General features: G+C 43.8%; 1 protein-coding gene across 1 annotated transcript in view; it reads left to right on the forward strand.

The window, feature by feature from the left end:
• The window catches only part of ncapg2 (non-SMC condensin II complex, subunit G2), a 40,828-nt gene extending 19,418 nt beyond the window's left edge, over positions 1-21,410 (forward strand). The window contains exons 14-27 of the mRNA XM_060915615.1: positions 112-212; positions 314-487; positions 1,075-1,145; positions 1,258-1,411; positions 2,465-2,647; positions 2,800-2,910; positions 3,581-3,718; positions 4,284-4,383; positions 4,506-4,696; positions 6,323-6,463; positions 13,968-14,071; positions 20,542-20,642; positions 20,791-20,887; positions 20,966-21,410. Of these exons, the coding sequence (XP_060771598.1) occupies positions 112-212; positions 314-487; positions 1,075-1,145; positions 1,258-1,411; positions 2,465-2,647; positions 2,800-2,910; positions 3,581-3,718; positions 4,284-4,383; positions 4,506-4,696; positions 6,323-6,463; positions 13,968-14,071; positions 20,542-20,642; positions 20,791-20,887; positions 20,966-21,017 (1,718 nt within the window). The 3' untranslated portion in view covers positions 21,018-21,410. The remainder of the gene's footprint in view (positions 1-111; positions 213-313; positions 488-1,074; positions 1,146-1,257; positions 1,412-2,464; positions 2,648-2,799; positions 2,911-3,580; positions 3,719-4,283; positions 4,384-4,505; positions 4,697-6,322; positions 6,464-13,967; positions 14,072-20,541; positions 20,643-20,790; positions 20,888-20,965) is intronic.
• The last annotated feature ends 4,664 nt before the right edge of the window (positions 21,411-26,074 follow it).

Here is a 26,074-nt window from a genome sequence, read left to right on the forward strand (position 1 = left end):
TGTGTGTGTGAGAGAGAGAGAGATGACTGTGACGTTAAAAAAACCCACAAACGTGCGGAATATACTTGATTTTCTTGTTTGTTTGTTTGTTTATGTCTGTTGTTGATGTAGTGAAACTGATGCTGATGATCCGTAAATGTTTGAACGCCTGCATCCAGAAGACGGGAGAAAACCCGGACGAGTCTGTCTGCAGCAACAAGGAGAACAACTCGGTACTTACATCTCTCCGTTTAGCATACAGTATAAATCTCACATCACGGTATGTGAAGATGAAAATTATGCACCAGTGAAAACGAGGTGTGTGTGTGTGTAGGTGCTGGAGGACGTGCTGTCGGTGAAGGACACGTCTGTCATGGCGAGTCTGTTGGAGCTGGTGGTGATCCTGTGGAGGAGTGTACAGAAATCCCTGCAGCTCAACCACGAGGCTCTGAACTACACCACGGCCAAGTTCGCCTCCGTGCTGCCCGAGTACCTCCGCGTCTTTCAGGTTACTATAATTATAATTTATAATTCATATCATAACTGAGCAACGCGTCACCGTCCAATCACTGGCATTGAACAGCAGGGCCTCAGTCATAAGCTCTGCCTCCAGTCCTCACCGCTCCGCCCATGTTTTCCGTGTCGAGGCGTGTCCAGGTTTAACGAGCGCTGCATTCGGACTCCTCGTTTTTGGAGCTCCTTTAATGCTCGTTCCTGATACCTGGTACATTTCCGTACCTTTACATCTCGTACTGTTGAGACAGGACACTTGAGGGTCAGAAAAAAGACGATTTTCAGCCTGTTTTGTTTATTTTCTTAATTCAGTTCCAACTACACTGTGTTTACATTGACGTGTGAATCAGAATAACCGAATACTTCATTTAAAATATTTAAATTAGGACCCGACTGATTTATGGTCTGATGGAAAGTCCTGAATTTTTTTCTAGAGAATACCAAAACCTGTTTCAGGACACTAGAGGGCACTGACGATTCACAGTGCGAGTGTGTGTGTGTGTTAGAGTCGAGAAAACTGGTTCCTTCTCATGTCAAATATGTACTGTATATTTATGGTGTGTGTGTGTGTGTGTGAGATAGGACGAGCGATGTACAGCTGCACTTATCCGCTTGGCATCTTTACTTCCTGCATCCACTGTTCCAGCGTTCCGGTCTGTTTGATGTACACACACACACACACACACACACACACACAGAGAAGCTCTTGCATAACATTTACACTGCATGCTCACGGCTCTCACCCTGTGTGTGTGTGTGAGACAGGAGTAAAGTATCCGCTCAGTTGAGGAGGATGAACAGCGGCTCTCCCGCGTCCCTGTACAGTCAGCTGATCGAGTGTGTGTGTGGGTGGGGTCAGGTGAGCCACGTGTTGGACCTGGCAGTGCAGTGGCTGACCGAGGCCACGCCCCTAAACACGGTACACACTTCACTTTCAGGCTTGAGGAGAGAACACTCTGTGTGTTTACAGTTCTGTAGGAATATTTAACCTCTCTCTGACTCTCTCTCCTTCTTCTCCCCGTCTCTCTTCCTTTCCCTCTCTCTCTGTCTCACTCTCTCTCTGTTTTTGTCTCTCTCTGCCTTTCTCTTCCTCTCTCTCCTCCTCTCTTTCTCTCTCACTCCCCCACTCTCTGTCCTCTCTCCTTCTCTGTCTCTCGTGCATTCTTTCTCCTTCTCCCCATCTCTCTCTCCTTCTCCTGCTCCGTTTCTGTCTCACTTTCTCCATCTCTCTCTTGCTTTCTCCTCTCACTCTGTCTGCCCCCTCTGCGCCCTCTCTCTCACACCCTCTCTCTGTTTCTGTCTCTCTCTCTCTCTCTCTCTCTCTGCCTTTCTCTCACTCTCTGTCTCCCCTTTCTCTCTGTCTGTCCTCTCTCCTTCTCTCTCTCTCGCGCTCTTTCTCCTTCTCCCTATCTCTCTCTCCTTCTCCTGCTCTGTTTCTGTCTCACTTTCTCCCTCTCTCTCTCTGTCTCTCTCTTGCTTTCTCCTCTCACTCTGTCTGCCCCCGCCGTGCTCTCTCTCTCTCTCTCTCTCTCTCTCTCTGTCTCTTCCTTTCTCCTCTCACTCTGTCTGCCCCCTCCGTGCTCTCTTTCACCCTCTCTGTTTCTCTCTGTCTCTCTCTTGCTTTCTCCTCTCACTCTGTCTGCCCCCGCCGTGCTCTCTCTCTCACCCTCTCTCTGTTTCTGTTTCTGTCTCTCTCTCTCTCTCTCTCTCTCTCTGTCTCTTGCTTTCTCCTCTCACTCTGTCTGCCCCCTCCGTGCTCTCTCTCACCCTCTCTCTGTTTCTCTCTCTCTCTCTGTCTCTCTCTCTGCCTCTCTCTCACTCTGTCTGTCCTCCTCTCTCTCTCTCCCTCTCTCTCACTCTGTCTGTCCTCCTCTCTCTCTCCTTCTCTCTCACTCTGTCTGTCCTCCTCTCTCTCTCTCTCTCTCTCTCTCTCTCTCTCTCTCTCTCTGTGTCTGTCTGTCTGTGTCCCCAGGAGGGTGAGAGTGACCCTGACCCCCGGAGGGTGCAGTTTGAGGAGCCGGTGCAGGAGGCAAAGCCAGACTTGGGTTTGAATTATGTGGAGTACATGTTGTCGAGGCCTCACACTCGGGCCAGTGTGTTGAGTCTGAGTGTGGATCAGCTCACACCCCTGATCACAGCCCTCCATGCCTGGAAGGTCAACAGCGCGCGCACACACACACACACACACACACACACACACACACACACTCCAACATGAAAGAAAACATTTAAAAACACAGCAGTAAATACTATGTCATAATGCAATGATTATGATGATGAATAAATAATTGCAGTGTGTGTGTGTAGGCGGTGCTGTACTCCTCTCTGAGTGAGGGTGGGGTCAGTGAGGCGGCCACAGAGACGGCACTCCGAGCTTTCGGCTTACACACCCGTCTCACCCTCCACCTCCAGCACAAAGTGAGTCTCTCTCTCTCTCTCTCTCTCTCTCTCTCTCTCTCTCTCTCACACACACATGTCAGTCTCTCTTTATTCCTCTTATTTCTTTCTTTATTATTCCTGTATTATAAATGGAGACATTTCTGTAGTGGCTTTTACCATCATATTCACAGTGTGTATACTACCTGTCTGTCTGTCTGTCAAACCCTCCACTTGTCCATTTCTCTGTGTTTCTGTCTGTCTGTCAAACCCTCTGGCTAGCTGTCTGTACCAAACCGTCTGTCTGTCCGTCTGTCTATCCATCTCTCGATATAACTGTCTGTCTGTCTTTCCATCTATCTGTCCGTTCATCTCTTTCTGTCCGTCTGTCTGTCCATCTCTGTCTCTCAAACCATTGTCTGTCTTTCCATTTGTCTGTCTGTCTTTTCTCGATCAAGCTGCCTTTCCATCTGTCTGTCCATCCATCTCTCTCAAACCCTTAATATGTCTATTTCTCTGTCTGTCTGTCAAATCCGTCCGTCTGGCATTACCGTCTCTGCTACAGCATCACAACATTTACATCACGCTTACATTCTCTCCTCCTGTTCGCCTGCCTGCCCGTCTGTCTATCTGTCTCCTAAAAAGTAACACCAGCTGTCTGTACCATTCATCGATCTGATCTGATCTAACACGCCGTCCTCCTGTCTGTCAGCACCCGGAGGGGCGGAGCTTCCTGACCATGCTTGAGGAATCCATGGACTGGGTGGAGAAGAGGGTCCTCCCCTTCCTGGTTGCCCCTGGCGACAGTGCCTCTGAGCAGCAGCTGAGTCTGAGCAGGAGAATAGTGGAGGTGAGTGAGGTATCCGTAGCACAGACTCTTCTGGACTCTCACAGCAGTGTCCTGTCTCTCTCTCTCTCTCTCTCTCTCTCTCTCTCACCTTTTAGCTGCTTTCCTTTACTCATGGCTTGGTTTGTTTCCTCGGTTGTTGCCCACGAATCAGTACAGACGTGATTGTGTTTGTTCCTGTTGGTGTTTCTGATAATAGCAGCACCCACGTCCCTCTGTCGGGGTGTGAGACGGGTGGGTGGGTGGTTCAGCTGCGTCATGAGGGGAAAGAAGGCTCTCTAAAACACACCAGAGGCACTGGAACAGAAGTGGGAGCGAGGATGATTATCAGTGTTATTACCCGTTATATAGTGATGTGGAAATCATGAACAGGTTTAAATCAACATAAACAATACTCTGCGTATGAACACCGGTGTTCGATTTAAACACGACTCGATCATATCTCATTCCTCAACAACTCAGAATAAAACACCAGGTCAGAATGCATCTCTGCACTTCTCATCGTTTCCTCTTCTTCCCTGTTCTTCTCCTGCTTTTCCTCTTAATTTCTCTGTCTCTCTCGGGACAGATCTGTCTCCCTGTCTGTAGGGACGCAGTGCAGGTCGCTTTGGGAGACGGTAATTTTAATGACCACGTGCTACAGCTTTGCTCCTACGTGTTGTTGTCTGGTGAGTGAGGTCATCATTAAACCATATCGTCCCTTAGCTAGGTAACAATTACATTCAGCTGTAAAAGTTAGCTGTTGTCATGACAATATTTGTGTGTGTGTGTGTGTCCATGTCCCTTTCAGAGAAAGGCTACGTGTGTATCCCTGTCCTTCTGTCCCTGCTGACGGAGGTGGCTCAGAACAGCGTTTCCCATGATGCCGAGGGACAGGAAGACCACCTGTCTGTCATACTGCGCATCATCGCCAACATTTTCCAGAAAGTTCTGGAGGTCATGGCACACCGTCTACGCAAAGACAAAGAGGAGGGTCAGGAGGTGAGTAACAGGGTCTGTCTCTGTCTGTGTTGTCTGTCTGTTGCTCTGTCTCTCTCTGTCTGTCTGTCTCTCTCTCTCTTTCCCTGTCTGTCGCTCTATCTCTGTCTGTCTGTGTGTCTGTCTCTCTCTTTCCCTGTCTGTTTCTCTGTTTCTGTCTGTCTCTCTCTCTCTCCGTCTGTGTCTGTCATTCTTTTTCCCTGTCTGTCATTCTGTCTCCCTCTGTCTGTGCGTCTCTGTGTGTCTCTCTGTCTGTCTGTCGCTCTGTCCCTGTCTGTCTGTGTTGTCTGTCTGTTGCTCTCTTTCCCTGTCTGTTGCTCTGTGTCTCTCTGTCTGTCGATCTCTTTCTGTGTGTCGCTCTGTCTGTCTTTGTCTGTGTATCTGTCTGTCGCTCTTTCCCTGTCTCTGTTTGTGTTGTCTGTCTGTCGCTCTCTTTCCCTGTCTGTGTCTGTCTGTCGCTCTCTTTTCTTGTCTGTCACTCTGTGTCTCTGTCTGTCAATCTCTTTCTGTCTGTCGCTCTCTTTCCCTGTCTGTGTGTCTGTTGCTCTCTTTCCGTCTGTGTGTCTGTCTGTCTGTCGCTCTCTTTCCCTGTCTGTGTGTCTGTCGGTCTGTCACTCTCTTTCCGTCTGTGTGTCCGTCTGTCGCTGTCTTTCCGTCTGTGTGTCCGTCTGTCGCTGTCTTTCCGTCTGTGTGTCCGTCTGTCGCTGTCTTTCCCTGTCTGTGTGTCCGTCTGTTGCTCTCTTTCTCTGTCTGTGTGTCCGTCTGTCGCTCTCTTTCCCTGTCTGTGTGTCTGTCGGTCTGTCACTCTCTTTCCGTCTGTGTGTCCGTCTGTCGCTGTCTTTCCCTGTCTGTGTGTCCGTCTGTTGCTCTCTTTCTCTGTCTGTGTGTCCGTCTGTCGCTCTCTTTCCCTGTCTGTGTGTCTGTCGGTCTGTCACTCTCTTTCCGTCTGTGTGTCCGTCTGTCGCTGTCTTTCCCTGTCTGTGTGTCCGTCTGTTGCTCTCTTTCTCTGTCTGTGTGTCCGTCTGTCGCGCTCTTTCCCTGTCTGTGTGTGTCTGTCGCGCTCTCTTTCCCTGTCTGTGTCTGTTGCTCTCTTTCCGTCTGTGTGTCTGTCTGTCTGTCGCTCTCTTTCCCTGTCTGTGTGTCTGTCGGTCTGTCACTCTCTTTCCGTCTGTGTGTCCGTCTGTCGCTGTCTTTCCCTGTCTGTGTGTCCGTCTGTTGCTCTCTTTCTCTGTCTGTGTGTCCGTCTGTCGCGCTCTTTCCCTGTCTGTGTGTGTCTGTTGCGCTCTCTTTCCCTGTCTGTCTCTCTCTCTCTCTCTCTCTCTCTGTCTGTCACTCTTTTTCCCTTTGTTTGTCTGTCTGTCGATCTCTTTCCGTCTGTCGCTCTGTCTCTTTGTCTGTGTGTCTGTCGCTCTCTTTCCCTGTCTGTCTGTCGATCTCTTTCTGTCTGTGTGTCCGTCTGTCGCTCTCTTTCCCTGTCTGTGTGTCCGTCTGTCACTATCTTTTCCCTCTCTCTCTCTCTCTCTCTCTCTCTCTCTCTCTCTGTCTGTTTCTGTCCCTCCCCCCGAGCTACAAGAGAGAGAAACTACTTACTTTAATTTCTGACCTTTTAAAGTGTGTGTGTGTGTGTAGCTGTGCTGCTCCTCCGGCGACACCCTGCACAACTTCCTGCTGGTGACTCAGTTATTGTCTGAAAGGTCAGAGGTCATGACTGGGATTTTCTCGTCTCTGTGCGCCGCCATCATCATCGACATCAGCAGAACTCTGCAGAAGGTGTGTGAGAGAGAGAGAGTCCCTTTCAGGACAGTCGTTTATTTTTATATAAATCTGTTTATTTATATTTGAGTTTGTGAGGAAATGAAATGTATTCTGTCATGAATTGATTTGCTCCCGGTTCATTAATATTCATGAATAATTAAAGTGTGTGTCGCAGAGCCGATGATGTATTAATGATGGTGTCGGGACGGTTTTCATTTCTCCTGTCAGCTGGGTCCATGACGGAGCGGGTTTTGATATTTGTTATTGTTTTGTTGAGGGATGGAGGCCACCGTTCCTCAGTTTATCTGTAAAATCACGCCTCCGCATGAATTTCACAAAGCCGAAACGACAGGCGGCGAGAACGAAACGAGTCGTCTTTAATTCCCCTCGGATGCGTCTTATTCTCATCGCCTCGCGGTAAATTGGCTCGTTCTTCAGCTGTTCCTCGCTGTCGTGTTAACCTGCAGCGTGGGCGACGGAGAACACGGAGATGAAAACCACTCATCAGATCATTTTATTGCGCTGCTCAGAAGCCTAATTATCCTCCATCACTCATCTAAATAATGGAGAGAGAAATGCATCCTTTTCTATCTTTACGTGTTTTGCGTTGGAGTATGAACTCTCAGGGAATCACTGACCTGCTGTAAGCCCTGCCCCCTTTCCTAATCTTGCGTTAGTCATCTGTTGTCTCAGTTTTCAAGCTTTCAAGATGCACACAATTGATTTCTCTCTTTTTGGAGATGAGTAAAGTGGAATAAAATCTCTCCGTGTGTGTTTGATGCCATCGTTAATTCGGGATGACGGAAATATTTCAGCCGTTATTTTCAGTTAAACGGCGCTTCTTCAGACATAGAAAGAAAGGGGGGGAAAGCAGCGAGATTTTTCACTCGTCCTGACCGTAAGCTTTTTATTATTCCTCTGTATTTACTAGTTCAGTGAAAAGAAAGTGATGAACAAAGTTTATCAGAAAGCAGGTGTAGTTATGATCATCGTTCTGCTTTCAGTAAACGGTGTGTGTGTGTGTGTGTGTTTTCTAACCCATTACCTGATCTGCAGTTTTAAGAGCTAGATTCATCCAGATTCAAAGCTTCTGGAGGAAATAAAGTTAAAACTTGATGAATCCAGTAAAATCTGAAGTATACACTCACTGGCCGCTTTATTAGAAACCCTCATCCATCCGCTGTTTGATGCAGTCCTGTAATCAGCCGATCCCTCGATGCATCAAATCACGCAGATGCAAAGCGAGAGCTTCAGTTAATGCTCACAATGTTCAAACATCAGAACGGGAAAAATTGTGATCTCACAGTGAAGTGTGACTTTTTTTCTTTCACTGTGGCATTGGTGTTGGTTTGAGTATTTCAGAAACTGCTGATCTCTTCCTGGGGTTTTCACACGTAACAGTCTCTAGAGTTTACACAGAATGGTGCGGAAAACAAAAAAACAAGCATCGAGTGACAGTTCTGTTGGTGGAAACGAATGCTTTGTTGATAAGAGAGGTCAGAGATCACATTAGTTTGAGCCCCCCACAGGAAGGATACATTAACTCATATAATCACTCTTTACAACCGTTGTGAGCAGAAAAGCATCTCAGCATGCAACAGCAGACAGAAGAACACTTTGGGTTCCACTCCTGCAGCCAAGAACAGGGATCTATTTAAAGTGGCCGGGGAGCATAAACTAATTTAAAGAAAACAAGTTGGGCATGGGGGCGGCACGGTGATGTAGTGGTTAGCGCTGTCGCTTCACAGCAAGAAGGTCCGGGTTCGAGCCCCGTGGCCGGCGAGGGCCTTTCTGTGTGGAGTTTGCATGTTCTCCCCGTGTCCGCGTGGGTTTCCTCCGGGTGCTCCGGTTTCCCCCACAGTCCAAAGACATGCAGGTTAGGTTAACTGGTGACTCTAAATTGACCGTAGGTGTGAATGTGAGTGTGAATGGTTGTCTGTCTATGTGTCAGCCCTGTGATGACCTGGCGACTTGTCCAGGGTGTACCCCGCCTTTCGCCCGTAGTCAGCTGGGATAGGCTCCAGCTTGCCTGCAACCCCCCTGAAACAGTCTCACCACAGATATTTATTTTATTGAGGCGTTTGATCGACATAGTGGTGACACACTAGTGCCTTTCCTATTTGTTATCACACTTGATGTTCCGAGAACGTCTCTTGATAAGCACAGTAACACAGAACTATCTGAAAGACAGTCTAGCAGATATCCCGCCAAAAAGCTGACTGACGTTGACTACGCAGATGACCTAGCACCCACGGCTGATACCATCTCAAATGCCGCAAATCTGTTACACCTCCTAGAAAATGCTGTATGTTAATGCCTCTAAAACGGAGCACGTAAGCTTCAAGCAGCAGGGTTCAGTAAAGTCTTTATCAGGAGAACCAATCAAAGCTGTCGAATCCTTGACATATCTCGGAAGCAAAATTAACTCCACTAAACATGATGTGAAATCTCATATCGCTAAAGCTTGGGCAGTCTTGAACAAAATGCAAATAGTCTGGAAATCAGATCTATCTGATGACCTAAAATCGCACCACAGTAGAATGAGTCCTGTTGTATGGCGCTTGGACTTTGACTAATAGAAGCAACCTTTTAAGAAGAAACCTTTATTCATCACATGCACACTTCAAGCACAGTGAAATTCATCCTCTGCGTTTAACCCATCTGAAGCAGTGAACACACGCGCACACACTCAGAGCAGTGGGCAGCCACACCAGAGCGCCCGGGGAGCAGTCAGGGGTTCGGTACCTTGCTCAAGGGCACCTCAGCCCAAGGCCGCCCCACATCAACCTAACTGCATGTCTTTGGATTGTGGGGGAAACCGGAGCACCCGGAGGAAACCCACGCAGACACGGGGAGAGCATGCAAACTCCACACAGAAAGGCCCTCGCTGGCCGCTGGGTTCAAACCCGAAACTTTCTTGCTGTGAGGCGACCGTGCTAACCAGTACACCACTGTGCCGCCCACCCTCTAATCCAAACTCGTTGGCACTGACACTCGGATGCTAAGAGCTGTCCTTAATATCTCTTGGAGACAACATCCCACCAAAGCACAGCTCTATGGCTCGATCCCTGAAGTACCTTACGTGAGCGTAAAATGCGTTTTGCTGGACACTGCTGGCGAGCAAAACGAGCTTGCAAGTGACCTCTTGCTATGGATTGCTCATCATGGCCAAAACTGGGCTGGTAGACCAGCCACCACGTACATTGACCACCTATGTAGAGACACCGGTTGCCTACCTGAAGATCTGCCGATCTTGATGCAAGATCGTAATGGATGGCGCGATAGGATGGTTGTCTGAGCTAGCTCGACTAAATGATGATGATGATCGACATTTCTCTGATTTCAGTGAGTCTAATGATCTATGATTAGATATTACGTTGTGGTTATTTTTACACACACACCCCTGCTGTTCTCAGCTTCCCTGGAATTTTGTAAACAATAACACGCCGGATCGCTGAAGGGATTGAACTAGTTTTGTTGGAACTTTATCGATGTAACTCTGGAATAATTACTATAAAAATGATGCAAATGAAACAAATATTCGACTCGTCCCGTCAGACAGGAGAGATGCGGATTTGACCAAACATGTAGGCTATGTTCACACTGCAGGCTGAAGTGACTCAAATCCGATCTTTTCGCCCATATGTGACCTGTATCCGATCTTTTATTGACAATATGAACGACACAGATCCGATTTTTTCAAATCCGACCCAGGCCGTTTGGATATGTGGTCCTAATTCCGATTCCTATCCGCTCTTTTCATATGCGACTTCAGTCTGAACCGCCAGGTCGCATTCATCCGACTTACACGTCATCAACAAGCCACAAACGTCACTATTCTGCGCTGAAGTAGGCGGCGGGTCTCTCAAAAAAAGTTACAACAACATGGCGCATAATCACGGGCGCAGATAGAGGGTGGGACGGGTGGGATTCGTCCCACCCAGATTTAAATTCACTTCGTTCGGTCCCCCCCACTTATAGGGAGGAAAAAACGTCTATGCTGTCTTTCTTTGCATAAGGCAAACCTCATGGAAAAATCAAAAGACTAATTACCATTCGGTTTATTGAGGTGCACAGCAGTGTATACATAGTTGCAACAACTCACATAAAACAAAACAAAGACTGATATTCGGTTGGTTGAGCTGCGCAGACTGCACAGGTTGCGAGCTTGAGCTTGGTTGCTATAGTAACCCACAACAAGTTTGACAGGCATATCGGGGTTGGGGTTGGTTTGCTGGCAGCTTTGTCCCCCCCAGTTTTTTGTCCCCCCCAGTTCAAAAAACGTATCTGCGCCCCTGCGCATGACATCAATGCGAGGGACGCTTCGGGCTGTGAAGGTTCTGAATCTTCTCAATGGAAGGACGCAGAGGTTAGGGAGCTGATTTCCATTTGGGGGGGATGCAGCTATTCAAGCTAGATTGGATGGGTCATACCGCAACCGGGCGGTTTTACTTCCGTAAACACTGGCCATGCTCACTGCGTGTGACGTCGTCGTATCCTGCAATGCGCATGTGGAACACTTTTAGGTCGCTTTTCGTTCATACTGAGGATCACATACAAGTCGCATATATTTGTTAATGTGAACGACCTCACAAAAAAATCGGATTTCACAAAAAAATCGGAATTGAGCATTAAGCCTTGCAGTGTGAACGTAGCGTTAGTTGTCGCGGACAGTCGGACTACCGTTTATGTCGAACCCTGGTGTGAGAGGCCACTCGTTTGTTTTACGTATGATGGAGACACGAGAAGAGATTACATCTCTACTTTTTTTTTTAAATCAATTGTTGTATGTAATGTCTTTTCTTTTCCTGCAAACTTTTCCTGCATGCCAGCTTTTCTCGTGTCTCGATCTTAACGAGAACAGATGAGCTGATCAGTACTGTAAAACTAAGTATATATCCAGAAAGGACTATACAGAAAAATGTACAGAAACTGACAGGCAGGACACACTGATCTCGAAATGATTGAAAACCAGGTGTTGATTATAATAATTAGCTTTATGTACTTTTACAGTACATGAATTGTATTGAATTTCTAAATCCAACTCCCAATCAGATAAAGTTGGGACGGTATATTGAAGTTGAAATTAAAACCGAAAACAATGATTTGTAAGTAGTCTTTGACCTGTATTGCGCTCAAAATAATATAAAATCACATTATTTGATGTTTTAACTCATGAATTTTATTTTTTTTTTAAATGAAGACATTTCAGTTTTGATTCTTGCAACATGGTTAAAAAAAATAGTTGCTACAGTAAATCATTTCCCACTTTATAACATTCCTGTTCCTTCTCCCAACACTTAAAAGATGTTTATGGACTGAAGACACCAAGTGATGAAGTGTTTCAGGTGTTATTTTTGTCCCGTTCTTCCTGTAAACAGTTCTTAAGGTGTGTAACAGTCCACGGTCATGACTGTCATATTTTTCATTTCTAAATTCTCCACACATTCTCGATTGGGGACAGAGGGGACACACCCTCTTCTTCCACAGCCACGCCTTTGTAATGTGAGCAGAATGTGGGTTGTTGTTGTTTTTTTTTTTTTAATTGTCTTGTTGAAATCTCCCTGGAAAAGACGTCATCTTGAAGGCAGCAGATGTTGCTCCAAAATCTCTGTACTTTTCTGCATTAATGCTCCATCACAGACAGAAGTGTAAGTTACCTTTGCCAAAGGCACTGACCCAACCCCATACCATGACACACCCTGGCTTTTGGACTTATAAAAAAGAAACCTTTATTTGTCACATGCACACGCGCACACACCCAGAGCAGTGGGCAGTCACACCAAAGCGCCCGGGGAGCAGTCAGGGGTTCGGTACCTTGCTCAAGGGCACCTCAGCCCAAGGCTGCCTCACATCAACCTAACTGCATGTCTTTGGATTGTGGGGGAAACCGGAGCACCCGGAGGAAACCCACGCAGACACGGGGAGAACATGCAAACTCCGGACAGAAAGGCCCTCGCCGGCCGCTGGGTTCAAACCCGGAACCTTCTTGCTGTGAGGCGACCGTGCTAACCACTACACCACCATGCCGCCCTTACCGTCTTTCTGTTCCTGGTAACAGTCTGGATGATCCTTTTTGTCTTCAGAGCACACAGTGTCCATTTCTTCCAAAAAAGACCTGGAATACTGATTCATCTGACCACAGTACACGTTCCTACTGTGTGATGGTCCGTCCCAGACGCCTCCGAGCCCAGAGAAGTCAACAGCACTACTTCTGGATACAGTTAACATAAGGATTCCTTTTTACACAGTAAAGTTTTAACAGGTGTTTGTGGATTGTAACTCTGTATTGTAGCTTGACAAAGGTTTGTTAAAGTAATCCCGAGCCCATGCGGTTCTGTCAGCTGTAGATAAATGACGTTTCTTGATGCAGTGACGGATCGGAGATCACAGGGGTTCAGATTAGGCTTGAGCCCTTTACCCTTTTTCATCTCATTATCTCTAGCTGCTTTATCCTGTTCTACAGGGTCGCAGGCAAGCTGGAGCCTATCCCAGCTGACTACGGGCGAAAGGCGGGGTACACCCTGGACAAGTCACCAGGTCATCACAGGGCTGACACATAGACACAGACAACCATTCACACTCACATTCACACCTACGGTCAATTTAGAGTCACCAGTTAACCTAACCTGCATGTCTTTGGACTGTGGGGGAAACCGGAGCACCCGGAGGAAACCCACGCGGACACGGGGAGAACATGCAAACTCCGCACAGAAAGGCCCTCGCCGGCCATGGGGCTCGAACCCGGACCTTCTTGCTGTGAGGCGACAGCGCTAACCACTACACCACCGTGCCGCCCCCCCCCCCCTTTACCCTTTATGCACTGAAATTCCTCCAGCTTCCTTGAATCGTTTAATGATATTATGCACCATAGAGGGTGAAATATCCAAGCCCTTACTGTCTTTCTTTGAGGAACATTGTTTTAAAACATTTCAATAATTTTCTCATGCATTTGTGGACAAACTGGAGATCCTCGGCCCGTTTTTGTTCCAGGTCATGATTATAATCATCTGTTTCAAATCGCATCATTATTGAATTGTTTTACCTCATTACGAGCCCGAAATTTCCCTGTCCCAACTTTTTTTTTTGGGAATGTGTTGCAGGACTGAAACACAGGAATGGCTGTATATTAACAAATGAACAACAAAACTTGAAATATCTTGGGTTCATTCTGTCTGCAATGAAATACAAGTCAAAGTCAATTTAGAAATCACTGATTTCCTTTTTTCATTTGCATTTTCCACACCGTCCCAACTTCTTTTGTAGACGTCCATCTACTAATGTGACTCACAGTGGCAGCAAAGCCACATGTTGGCTGATAATATCTGTATGAAATGGGCTTGATGTTGTCTTAACCAGTGAGCGTTTGTGACATGAAACGGAGTTAATCTCACAACCCTAGAAAGAAGACCCGTGGTTTAAAAGTCTAAACCATAACAAACCTTTGTGAATTTCACTCCTACAACACAGTAAGATTTAAGTAAGGGGTGTTTTTTTTTTTTTTCCTTCTTGCGTTTAGATTAATAATCCTGAAGAATTGACGACTCCAGAGAGCGTAACAGATCTGCCTCCTCTTTCAAGCACCATCATGACCGCCATCCTCAAATCACCTGCCGTCACCAGGTAACACACACACACATGCTTATATGACATTTGGCCACACCCACTAGCCTTAAATAAGAGCTAAATGCATGAAATTGACTCCAGCGCACAGAGATTCACACTGAAATTAGTTCTTGTTGTAAATATACTCAAAAACTGAGTAGTTTCATTTAAGACCAATATTATACATACAGTGGTGCTTGAAAGTGTGTGAACCCTTTGGAATTTTCTATATTATTGCATAAATATTACCTAAAACATCATCAGATTTTCACACAAGTCCTAAAGGTAGATAAAGAGAACCCAGTTAAACAAATGAGACAAAAATATTATACTTGGTAATTTATTTATTGAGGAAAATGATCCAATATTACATATCTGTGAGTGGCAAAAGTATGTGAACCTTTGCTTTCAGTATCTGGTGTGACCCCCTTGTGCAGCAATAACTGCAACTAAATGTTTCCAGTAACTGTTGATCAGTCCTGCACACCGGCTTGGAGGAATTTTAGCCCGTTCCTCTGTACAGAACAGCTTCAACTCTGGGATGTTGGTGGGTTTCCTCACATGAACTGCTCGCTTCAGGTCCTTCCACAACATTTCCATTGGATTAAGGTCAGGACTTTGACTTGGCCATTACAAAACATTAACTTTATTCTTCTTTAACCATTCTTTGGTAGAACGACTTGTGTGCTTAGGGTCATTGTCTTGCTGCATGACCTTCTCTTGAGATTCAGTTCATGGACAGATGTCCTGACATTTTCCTTTAGAATTTGCTGGTATAATTCAGAATTCATTGTTCTATCAATGATGGCAAGCCGCCCTGGCCCAGATGCAGCAAAACAGGCCCAAACCATGATACTACCACCACCATGTTTCACAGATGGGATAAGGTTCTTATGCTGGAATGCAGTGTTTTCCTTTCTCCAAACCTAACGCTTCTCATTTAAACCAAAAAGTCCTATTTTGGTCTCATCCGTCCACAAAACATTTTTCCAATAGCCTTCTGGCTTGTCAAACTGCAGACGAGCAGCAATGTTCTTTTTGGAGAGCAGTGGCTTTCTCCTTGCAACCCTGCCATGCACACCATTGTTGTTCAGTGTTCTCCTGATGGTGGACTCATGAACATTAGCCAATGTGAGAGAGGCCTTCAGTTGCTTGGAAGTTACCCTGGGGTCCTTTGTGACCTCACTGACTATTACACACCTTGCTCTTGGAGTGATCTTTGTTGGTCGACCACTCCTGGGGAGGGTAACGATGGTCTTGAATTTCCTCCATTTGTACACAATCTGTCTGACTGTGGATTGGTGGAGTCCAAACTCTTTAGAGATGGTTTTGTAACCTTTTCCAGCCTGATGAGCATCAACAACGCTTTTTCTGAGGTCCTCAGAAATCTCCTTTGTTTGTGCCATGACACACTTCCACAAACGTGTTGTGAAGATCAGACTTTGATAGATCCTTGTTCTTTATATAAAACAGGGTGCCCACTTACACCTGATTGTCATCCCATTGATTGAAAACACCTGACTCTAATTTCACCTTCAAATTAACTGCTAATCCTAGAGGTTCACATACTTTCACCACTCACAGATATGTAATAGTGGATCATTTTCCTCAATAAATAAATGACCAAGTATAATATTTTTGTCTCATTTGTTTAACTGGGTTCTCTTTATCTACTTTTAGGACTTGTGTGAAAATCTGATGATGTTTTAGGTCATATTTATGCAGAAATGTTGAAAATTCTAAAGGGTTCACAAACTTTTCAGCACCACTGTATATATGACTGTTAGTTACTTTAATTAATGAATTTAATTGTGTAGTGCTCACAAAGATCAGAGGAAGTCTTAACCAGAGACGCTGCTTATCGTATCATGAGGCGTGAATATTTTACGGGTGAGAATTATCAGTGAGCTGTAATTGTTGTACAAGAGTGCTCAGTCAGCTTGAACTGAGCTTCAAACCGTGGCCATTTTTCCTTTCCTGGCATTATTTTACCAATTCAACAAAACAGCGAATTAAAAGCGTTACAAAATGGCCGACATTCCATACGCAAAGTATAAACTGATGACCTCAAGTTGCTTAAATTGTCAAAATTTAAAAAAATCAAAGACGTTCGAAAAGGAAATAAGAGATGCTTACGAGAATTGTTTCTTTACTGTGACTGTCGTATATATTTTAAAAAAAATAAAAGTAATGAGACACAATATTGTTGTCTCGAATATCGCGATACAAAATACCAGCAAGATGGATTTGGTTTCTACGAGGTGTATCGTGATCTGTCTGTTTAATATTCATTCTGAGTTCCACCTTTTCTTCGACTCGGATATTATTCACGATATTCACCTTCAGTGAGTCATTGTTAAATGACTGGCAATTTAAGTAATCATTAAATATATTTGTTTGAATAGTTAATTACTAACTACTTATTAACCGAGCGCGAGCTCTTTACGGGAAGATATCAGACCGAGGTCTTGATGGTCCAAGGTCTGATATTTTCCCGTAAAGACCGAGCAAGAGAGGTTACTAAAGAGTTGATTATACGGCTTTGCTATTTCTAACGAGGCCTGACGCTGCTTTCAGTCACGTCGTTTTTGTAACGTCGTTGAGTCACGCGCGCAGAATAAATGGCGGTTTCAAAACTGAATTCATTTCTCCACTCGAGTCATCCATGACCGATGTTCTGAGAAAGATGAAAATGTAATCTGTCTCGGTTTATTTTTCAGCAGCATGGATTTCCAATTTTTGTTTTTGTTTTGCAACATCGAAAGCCAGCGCCTTGGAAAGAAAGTCTGTAATCGCCCACGGGGAATGCGTTGCGGGAAAATTCCGCCTGCCAAGGAACCAATCAGAGCGCGCGATTTTAGCTCGTGCCATATTCTAATAATAACAAATGTTAAAATGACATTGGAAAGATAAAAATCTAGACGGACTCAGCATCAACAACAGTAATAACAGGATTGGCCCTAATCACTCTCTCTTTCACACTTCCGTTACAGGATCTATCACTCGGTTTAAAAATGCAGTCGTCTTATCAAGATTTTAATTAATTGGAACCTGTAAGTATTATGGCAAGTCCTTTTCAGAGAGAGGGTTTGATCTGCGGTTATTTGTGAGTTCGAGGTCCACAGAAGATCCGAATCAAGGCCATTACATTAAATTATAGGCATTTAGCAGGCGCTCTTATCTTATCCAGAGCGACGTACAACAAACCCAGAGGGGGTTCAGTGCCTTACTCAAGGGCACTTCAGCCATTCCTGCTGGTCCAGGGATTCAAACCGGCGACCTTTTGGTCCCAAAGCTGCTTCTCTAACCATTAGGCCATGGCTTCCCAAGGCCCAGTGTGTGTAATAAATAAATAAAATTGGAACCCAGGACCATAAAAACCTCAATGGCTGACAGAGGTGAGTCACTGGCGGTGGATGTCCGTGGAGGGTGATGGTTAGGGATGTCCCGATCCGATCACGTGATCGGAAATCGGGCCCGATCACATGGTTTCAGACTCGATCGGAATCGGGCATTGCCTCCCGATCAGGGATCGGATATATATCTATATAATATATTCTCATTTTTAACACATCAATAGCTATGCGTTGGCACGGAGTGAGACCAGACCTCTTGTCTCAACATGGCAACATCAACGCGTGCGGCATGACATCACTTTGTAGCGGAGACGCTATTGGTTATTGGCTGCCTGTTGCCGGCAAAGTTGAACACGGAAGCAGTTCGAAGCGGAAAGCAAAGCATGAGATCATTTTTTTTTTCGTTGGATGACAAAAGAAACGGGCTCAAACCTGAAAGGGTAGAAATGCTTGTTTTCATCAAGAAAAACGTTCATTTCCTTAATTGAAATTACTGTACACCACTGTGAGATGCGTTCTTAAAAGCAAATTACCGGCACTGTGGCACTTTATTTTTTTTTTATTTGTTTACATTCCTGCCAGGTATTTTAAGGTTATTTTTTTAATTTGTTATTTATTGTTCAAACTGCCTCACGTAAGTGCTCTGTTTGCTAACGGAGTTGTTGGATGTTAAAATAAGGTGTTAAATAAAAAATGAGGAACATCCTGGATCCATTTCTTTCCTCGTCTTTATTATTTTTTATGGATTATAAGAAGTATCGGATCGGGACTCGGTATCGGCAGATACTCAAAATCAAATGATCGGTATCGGATCGGAGGGCAAAAAAACCTGATCGGGACATCCCTAGTGATGGTAATAGTACTTTCATCTTTGGTTGTCATGGGATACCCTAGACTTCTACCACTCCTTTAGAGGATGTCGCTAACTTAGTTGGCTGTTCCGTCTCTGACTCCTGAACAAAGACCATGTGGTATACAGCAGCGTTGTAGTCGAGTCACAAAACCTCAAGTCCCCCAGTCTTCAAGTCCAAGCCATTGGAAAAAAATTTCAAGTCGAGTCCAAGTCCAAGACTCCAACCGCACCATTTGACGGCGTCCGTTTCAGCACTATGAACAGGTGAATGTGTTTGTCTTTATCAGGGAGTGTGAAGTATTCTGTCAGAGATGGTTGGGAGACAGATGGAAGTGCAGAAGGTGTGTTTATTAATACAAATGAAGACAAACAATCCAGAGCAGCAGGCAAAATCGTAAAACAGGCGACAGGTCGAGCGAGGCACAAACAGGCTATCGTAGACTTGGCAGAATCAAAGACGTGAAACAGGAAACCAAACAAGGAAATAAGGTTCGGTAATGTATCAGCAACGCAACTCAATACTTCGCAAAGTAAGTGTGTTTTCACAGTTTTTATATCGGCGCGCTGATTGCGCCTTAATCCTGAGTCGTTTACGGCGCGTGCAAGAGTCTGCTTGGTGCATGCGCTGTCCGAGAGTCTGTCTGATACACGCGTCAAGGCGCACAGGTGTGACATTCGTACACAAAATTAGTACAAAAATTAATGTAGATATAAATATCTTGTGCCTACGGAAGCCGCGAGAGGCCCTTCATATAATCTTTTTTTTATTCACCTTGTTATCCCGAGATAACGACATAATTAATTCAGGATGTCGAGAAAACAACAATACTAATTCGAGATCTCGAGAAAACAAAACAATTATTCCGTGATCTTGAAAAAACAAAACAATTATTTCATGATCTCGAGAAAACAGCTGAGATTTCTAGCACAGCTGCGCCCCCTGTGGGTCAGACAACGAAGACTTAGAAATTGGCGGACATGTAACAGAGCAGAAATAGCTTTTTACGATGCCTTGAGAGAGAGGGGGGCCAGTCTTCTGCGGAGGTGCCGCGGACTAATTTTGAAATTATCCCTTATTAAAAGACTTAATGCAATCTCTCCCTGTGTCAACCCCTGATCAAAATATTGCCTTATTAGGTGATCGATTATTCCAGACATTCTAATGACCAAAGTTGCGTCTATACAGAATGAGAAATAGCCCCAAAGTCAGCATATCACAAGTCTCTTGGTGCACCTGAATGAACCATTTCTCAGCTGTTTACTCGAGATCATGAAATAATTGTTTTGTTTTCTCGAGGTCTGGGAATAACGGTTTTGTTTTCTCGAGATCTCGAATTAGTTGTGTTGTTTTCTCGAGATCCTGAATTAATTATGTTGTTATCTCGGGATAACAAGGTGAATTAAAAAAAAAGGATTATATGAAGGGCCTTTCGCGGCTTCCGTAGCATATCACAAGTCTCTTGGCGCACCTGAATGAACCATTTCTCAGCTGTTTACTTGAGATCATGAAATAATTGTTTTGTTTTCTCGAGATCTCGGAATAACGGTTTTGTTTTCTCGAGATCTCGGAATAATGGTTTTGTTTTCTCGAGATCTCGGAATAACGGTTTTGTTTTCTCGAGATCTCGAATTAGTTGTGTTGTTTTCTCGAGATCCTGAATTATGTCGTTATCTCGGAATAACGGTTTTGTTTTCTCGAGATCTCGGAATAACGGTTTTGTTTTCTCGAGATCTCGAATTAGTTGTGTTGTTTTCTCGAGATCCTGAATTAATTATGTCGTTATCTCGGAATAACGGTTTTGTTTTCTCGAGATCTCGAAATAACGGTTTTGTTTTCTCGAGATCTCGAAATAACGGTTTTATTTTCTCAAGATCTCGAATTAGTTGTGTTGTTTTCTCGAGATCCTGAATTAATTATGTCGTTATTTCGGAATAACGGTTTTATTTTCTGGAGATCTCGAATTAGTTGTGTTGTTTTTTCGAGATCCTGAATTAATTATGTCGTTATCTCGGGATAACAAGGTGAATAAAAAAAAGGATTATATGAAGGGCCTCTCTCGGCTTCCGTACATGCCAAATTATTATGGCATGTTACAAAAAAAATAAAGAAAAAATCCGAGTCCTCATCTCCAATTTACGAGTCCGAGTCATCAGTGTTCAAGTCCAAGTCGAGTCACGAGTCCTTAAAATTAGGGCACGAGTCAGACTTGAGTCCGAGTCCTGGATTCGAGTACAACAAGCCTGGTATACAGTAACTGACTGTTTTACTGGTTCTGTAGGTGCTTCCTGTCCGAGCTGAGCTCGACGGTCGACTCGGAGGCCATCGACAGCATCGGCGGACTCGCAGCCATCACACACGTTCTGGCCATCGTGAGGAAAAGTGAGTGAATCCCAGTGACTTGACATGAGCCCCCCTCTCTCACTCTCTCTCCTCTGACCAATCAGTGTCCAGAATTCAGCTGATTTAAGTTTGGTTTTAATGAGGCGAATGTTTGTTTTTGTTTGGTTTTTTTGTGACTTTCGCGCAGCGGGAAAGTTCAGCACTGATCTAAAGGGAATCAGTGTGTCGGTGCACAGACAGATCCTGCAGCGCTACAGCGTCACGGCAGACGAGTCGGCACACAGGTAACACACACACACACACACATACATATATATTCTCCATTTTTTTATTGTATTATTCTCCCTCTGTGTGTCATTCAGATTTATCTATGAGAACGCAGTGGGGACGCTGAACGAGCTCCTGATGCCGTGAACCTGCGGATCGTCTTTATTAAACCGTGGCGAGGGATCATGCTTCTGCAATTCTTTCACTCTCCTTTTACACTCTAATTATTTTATAAACATTTCTTTCATACCAGTCATTTAATCTTCTTCCACTGTGGCTTCATTACACAGCTGTTTTACTGAAATTATGAATTACAAAAAATAAAAATAAAATTGTGTATCTGCAGCGAATGAATGCAGTTAAGGCTGATATGCAGTGTACTGTAGGACTGAACAGTGACAACGTATTTATGGCTTTGATGACTTTTTGGCTTGTTGCTATGGCGATGCCACAGGACACCCCCCAAAAAAAGAAAAAAAAACAGTGGACAAAACTGCACAAATAAAATCCACAATAAAGGGGAAAAGATGAACAGACAAAGGATGTGTACTTAGTTTCACTTTCACTTTATCAAGAAAAACAAGTGAGCCGATGTAGGGCACTAACTGTTCAATAAGGAACCAGTCAGGCTTCAGATTCCTATATAACTGCAAAATAATGGCTCCTATACCCTATCTAGTGCACTTGCTGTCTAATACAGAGTGATTTGGGATTCATATTTCTATACAAGTACAAAATAATGGCTCCTACACCCTATCTAGTGCACTAGCTGTCTAAAATGGAGATATTTTGGCTTCAGATTCCTATACAAGTACAAAATAATGGCTCCTACACACTATGTAGGGCACTAGCTATCTAAAACAGAGCCAGTGGGCTTTAGATTCCTATACCAGTGCAAAATAATGGCTCCTACACCCTATCTAGTGCACTAGCTGTCTAAAATAAATATATTTTGGCTTGAAATTCCTATACAAGTACAAAATAATGGCTCTTATACCCTATGTAGGGCACTAGCTGTCTAAAGTAGAATGATTTGGGATTCAGATTCCTATATAAGTGCAAAATAATGGCTCCTACACCCTATGTGTAGGGCACTAGCTGTCTAAAACAGAGCCAGTGGGCTTGATATTCCTATACCAGTGCAAAATAATGGCTCCTGCACCCTATGTAGGGCACTAGCTGTCTAAAATAGAATGATTTGGGATTCAGATTCCTATATAAGTGCAAAATAATTGGTCTTATGCCCTATGTAGGGAATCAGCTGTCTAAAACAGAGCCAGTGAGATTCAGATTCCTATATAAGTGCAAAATAATGGCTCCTGCACCCAATGTAGATTAGATTAGATGAGCCTTTATTATCTCTACTTGAGAGAAATTTGTTTTGGGCAACAAGAGAGTGTGATTTTACAGAAACATATAAATGTAGCATACTAAACAAGTAACATGCAAACATAGATACAGCCTAGTTCATCTGCCTCCACACACACCCAAACAGACAGCCCCTTGTATTGCAGTCCATAGGTATTGCACACAGCCATTTCCCTGAGCTACTTAGTACAGACATTGCTCAGAGATATCATTATAATAAATATTACACATAAAACAGAATGATTGCGTAAAATTACACCACAACCTAAAAATACTACCCCCCAATCCCCACACACACACACTAAGACCTACTATTAAGTAGTTTAATTGACCAAGGAACCATTGAGAGTTTGAACCTATTTGTTTTACAGTTTGGGAGCCTATATCTCCTTCCTGAGGGTAGCATTTCATATTCGCCATGCAAAATATGTTCCTCATCCCCTGAGATTTTCAGTCCCTGTCTCCTTACTGCTTCATCAAATAAAGCTTGCAATGATGTGGGAGGGGGCATGCCCATTATTTTCCCAGCTCTCTTAAGGGTATGCAATTGAGCTTTCAGTTTAACAGACATGTTCCCAAACCATATTATGATGCCGTATCTGATGATGGATTCAATGGAAGCCCTATAAAAGGCCATCATAATATCTTTCTCAACGCCAAACACTCTCAACCTCCTCAGAAAATGAAGACGCTGACTGATCCTTGAACATAAAAAGTCAACATGCTGGCACCATTTTAGTTGAGAGTCAAATAAAACACCTAAATATTTATATGTGGATACCTGCTCCACACTAGGGCACTAGCTGTCTAAAATAGAGATATTTGGGTTTCAGATTCCTATACATGGCTCCTACACCCTATGTACGGCACTAGCTGTCTAAAATAGAGATATTTGGGCTTCAGATTTCTATACAAGTACAAAATAATGGCTCCTGCACCCTACGTAGGGCACTAGCTGTCTAAAGTAGAATGATCTGGGATTCAGATTCCTATATAAGTGCAAAATAATTGGTCTTATGCCCTATGTAGGGCACCAGCTGTCTAAAACAGAGGCAGTGGGATTCAGATTCCTATATAAGTGCAAAATAATGGCTCCTACACTCTATGTAGGGCACTAGCTGTCAAAAATAGAGATATTTGGGCTTCAGATTTCTATACAAGTACAAAATAATGGCTCCTAAACCCTACGTAGGGCACTAGCTGTCTAAAGTAGAATGATCTGGGATTCAGATTCCTATATAAGTGCAAAATAATTAGTCTTATGCCCTATGTAGGGCACAAGCTGTCTAAAACAGAGCCAGTGGGATTCAGATTCCTATACCAGTGCAAAATAATGGCTCCTACGCTCTATGTAGGGCACTAGCTGTCTAAAATAGAGATATTTTAGACAGCTAGTCTAGTCTCATTCAGATTCCTATATAAGTACAAAATAATGGCTCCTACACCCTATCTAGTGCACTAGCTGTCTAAAACAGAGTGATTTGGGCTTCAGATTCCTATATAGGTGCAAAATTGTGGCTTCTACACCCTATGTAGGGCACTAGCTGTCTAAAACAGAACCAGTGGGCTTCAGATTCCTGTTCAAGTACAAAATAGTGGCTCCTAAACCCTATCTAGTGCACTAGCTGTCTAAAATAGAAATATTTTGGCTTCAGATCCTTGTACCAGTGCAAAATAATGGCTCCTACACCCTATGTAGTGCACCAGCTGTCGTAAATGAAGCCAGCGGGATTCAGATTCCAACATAAGTGCAAATAATAGTGGCTCCTAAACCCTATGTAGTGCACTAGCTGTCTAATACAAAGTGATTTGGAAATCAGATTCCTATACCCTATGTAGTGCACTAGCTGTCTAAAACAGAGTGATTTGGGCTTTGGATTCCTATATAGGTGCAAAATAATGGCTCTTATACCCTATGTAGGAGGCATAATGAAATATAAGGAACATAAACAACAGATTAAAGTGTTTTGTACAATATAAAAGTTGTTTTTTGTCAACGTGCATAAGTAAACTCATTTTTTTTGTCATAAGGTTATGAAAAAAGAACAAAATAGATTAAAACATATTTAAAATAGCGATGGGGTTTAACGAGTTCAGCTCCAGCAGGCACGGTGTGTTCTGTGTGGAGTAATGAAATATTTAATCATATCAGTGACACATTTATTGTCACACTCACAAGAATCAAACATAACATGTCGGAGTCTGTTAGCAACGTTTTAAACATCCGGGAAAAACTGAAGAGACGCAGGAATTATTATTATTATTATTATTATTATTATTATTATTATTATTATTATTCCATGGGGAAAACCATGTGTATGATTCAATATTCCATATATACAGTGCTCAGCGTAAATGAGTACACCCCCTTTGAAAAGTAACATTTTAAACAATCTCTCAATGAACACAAACAATTTCCAAAATGTTGATAAGACAAAGTTTAATATAACATCTGTTTAACTTATAACGGGAAAGTAAGGTTAATAATATAACTTAGATTACACATTTTTCAGTTTTACTCAAATTAGGGTGGTGCAAAAATGAGTACACCCCACAACAAAAACTACTACATCTAGTACTTTGTATGGCCTCCATGATTTTTAATGACAGCACCAAGTCTTCTAGGCATGGAATGAACAAGTTGGCAACATTTTGCAACATCAATCGTTTTCCATTCTTCAACAACGACCTCTTTTAGTGACTGGATGCTGGATGGAGAGTGATGCTCAACTTGTCTCTTCAGAATTCCCCAAAGAAAATTATTTCTTTCCACCACAAAGGTGAAGGCTACAAGATCAGCAAAGCTTTACTTATCAGTCAGAATACTGTAGCAAAAGTGGTACAAAAATTTAAGAAAGATGGAACTGCAACCATCTCACAGAGACACCCAGGTCGTCCACGGAAGTTAACACCTTGACAGGAGCGTCTTCTGATGAGAAGGGTTGAAGAAAATCGGCATGCAAGTTCACTGCAGTTATCTAAAGAAGTAGAAAGCCAAACTGGGGTGACTATTTCCCGTGACACAATACGGCGTACACTGCAGAGGAATGGCATGCATGGATGCTGTCCATGAAAGAAGTCTCTCCTAAAGCCCAGGCACAAAAAAGCCCACCTAGAGTTTGCCAGGGCCCATGCTGACAAAGATGAAGACTACTGGGACTCTATACTCTGGAGTGATGAGACCAAGATAAATGTTTTTGGAACTGATGGCTTCAAAACTGTATGGCATCGCAAAGGTGAGGAATACAAAGAAAAATGCATGGTGCCTACAGTGAAACATGGTGGTGGCAGCATCCTTATGTGGGGCTGCATGAGTGCTGCTGGTGTCAGGGAGCTGCATTTCATTGATGGCATCATGAATTCACAGATGTATTGCTCTATACTGAAAGAGAAGATGCTACCATCACTCCATGCCCTTGGTCGTCATGCACTTTTCCAACATGACTAAACACACATCTAAGGCCACTGTTGGATTTCTGAAGAAGAACAGGGTGAAAGTGATTCAGTGGCCAAGTATGTCTCCTGATCTGAACCCAATCGAACACCTACGGGGAATTCCGAAGAGACAAGTTGAGCATCACTCTCCATCCAGCATCCAGTCACTAAAAGAGGTCGTTGTTGAAGAATGGAAAAAGATTGATGTTGCAAAATGTCGCCAACTTGTTCATTCCATGTTTAGAAGACTTGGTGCTGTCATTAAAAATCATGGAGGCCATACAAAGTACTAGATGTAGTAGTTTTTGTTGTGGGGTGTACTCATTTTTGCACCACCCTAATTTGAGTAAAACTGAAAAATGTGTAATCTAAGTTATATTATTAACCTTACTTTCCCGTTA

Source organism: Neoarius graeffei, chromosome 1 (genome assembly GCF_027579695.1).
Source record: "Neoarius graeffei isolate fNeoGra1 chromosome 1, fNeoGra1.pri, whole genome shotgun sequence".
NCBI lineage: Eukaryota > Metazoa > Chordata > Actinopteri > Siluriformes > Ariidae > Neoarius > Neoarius graeffei.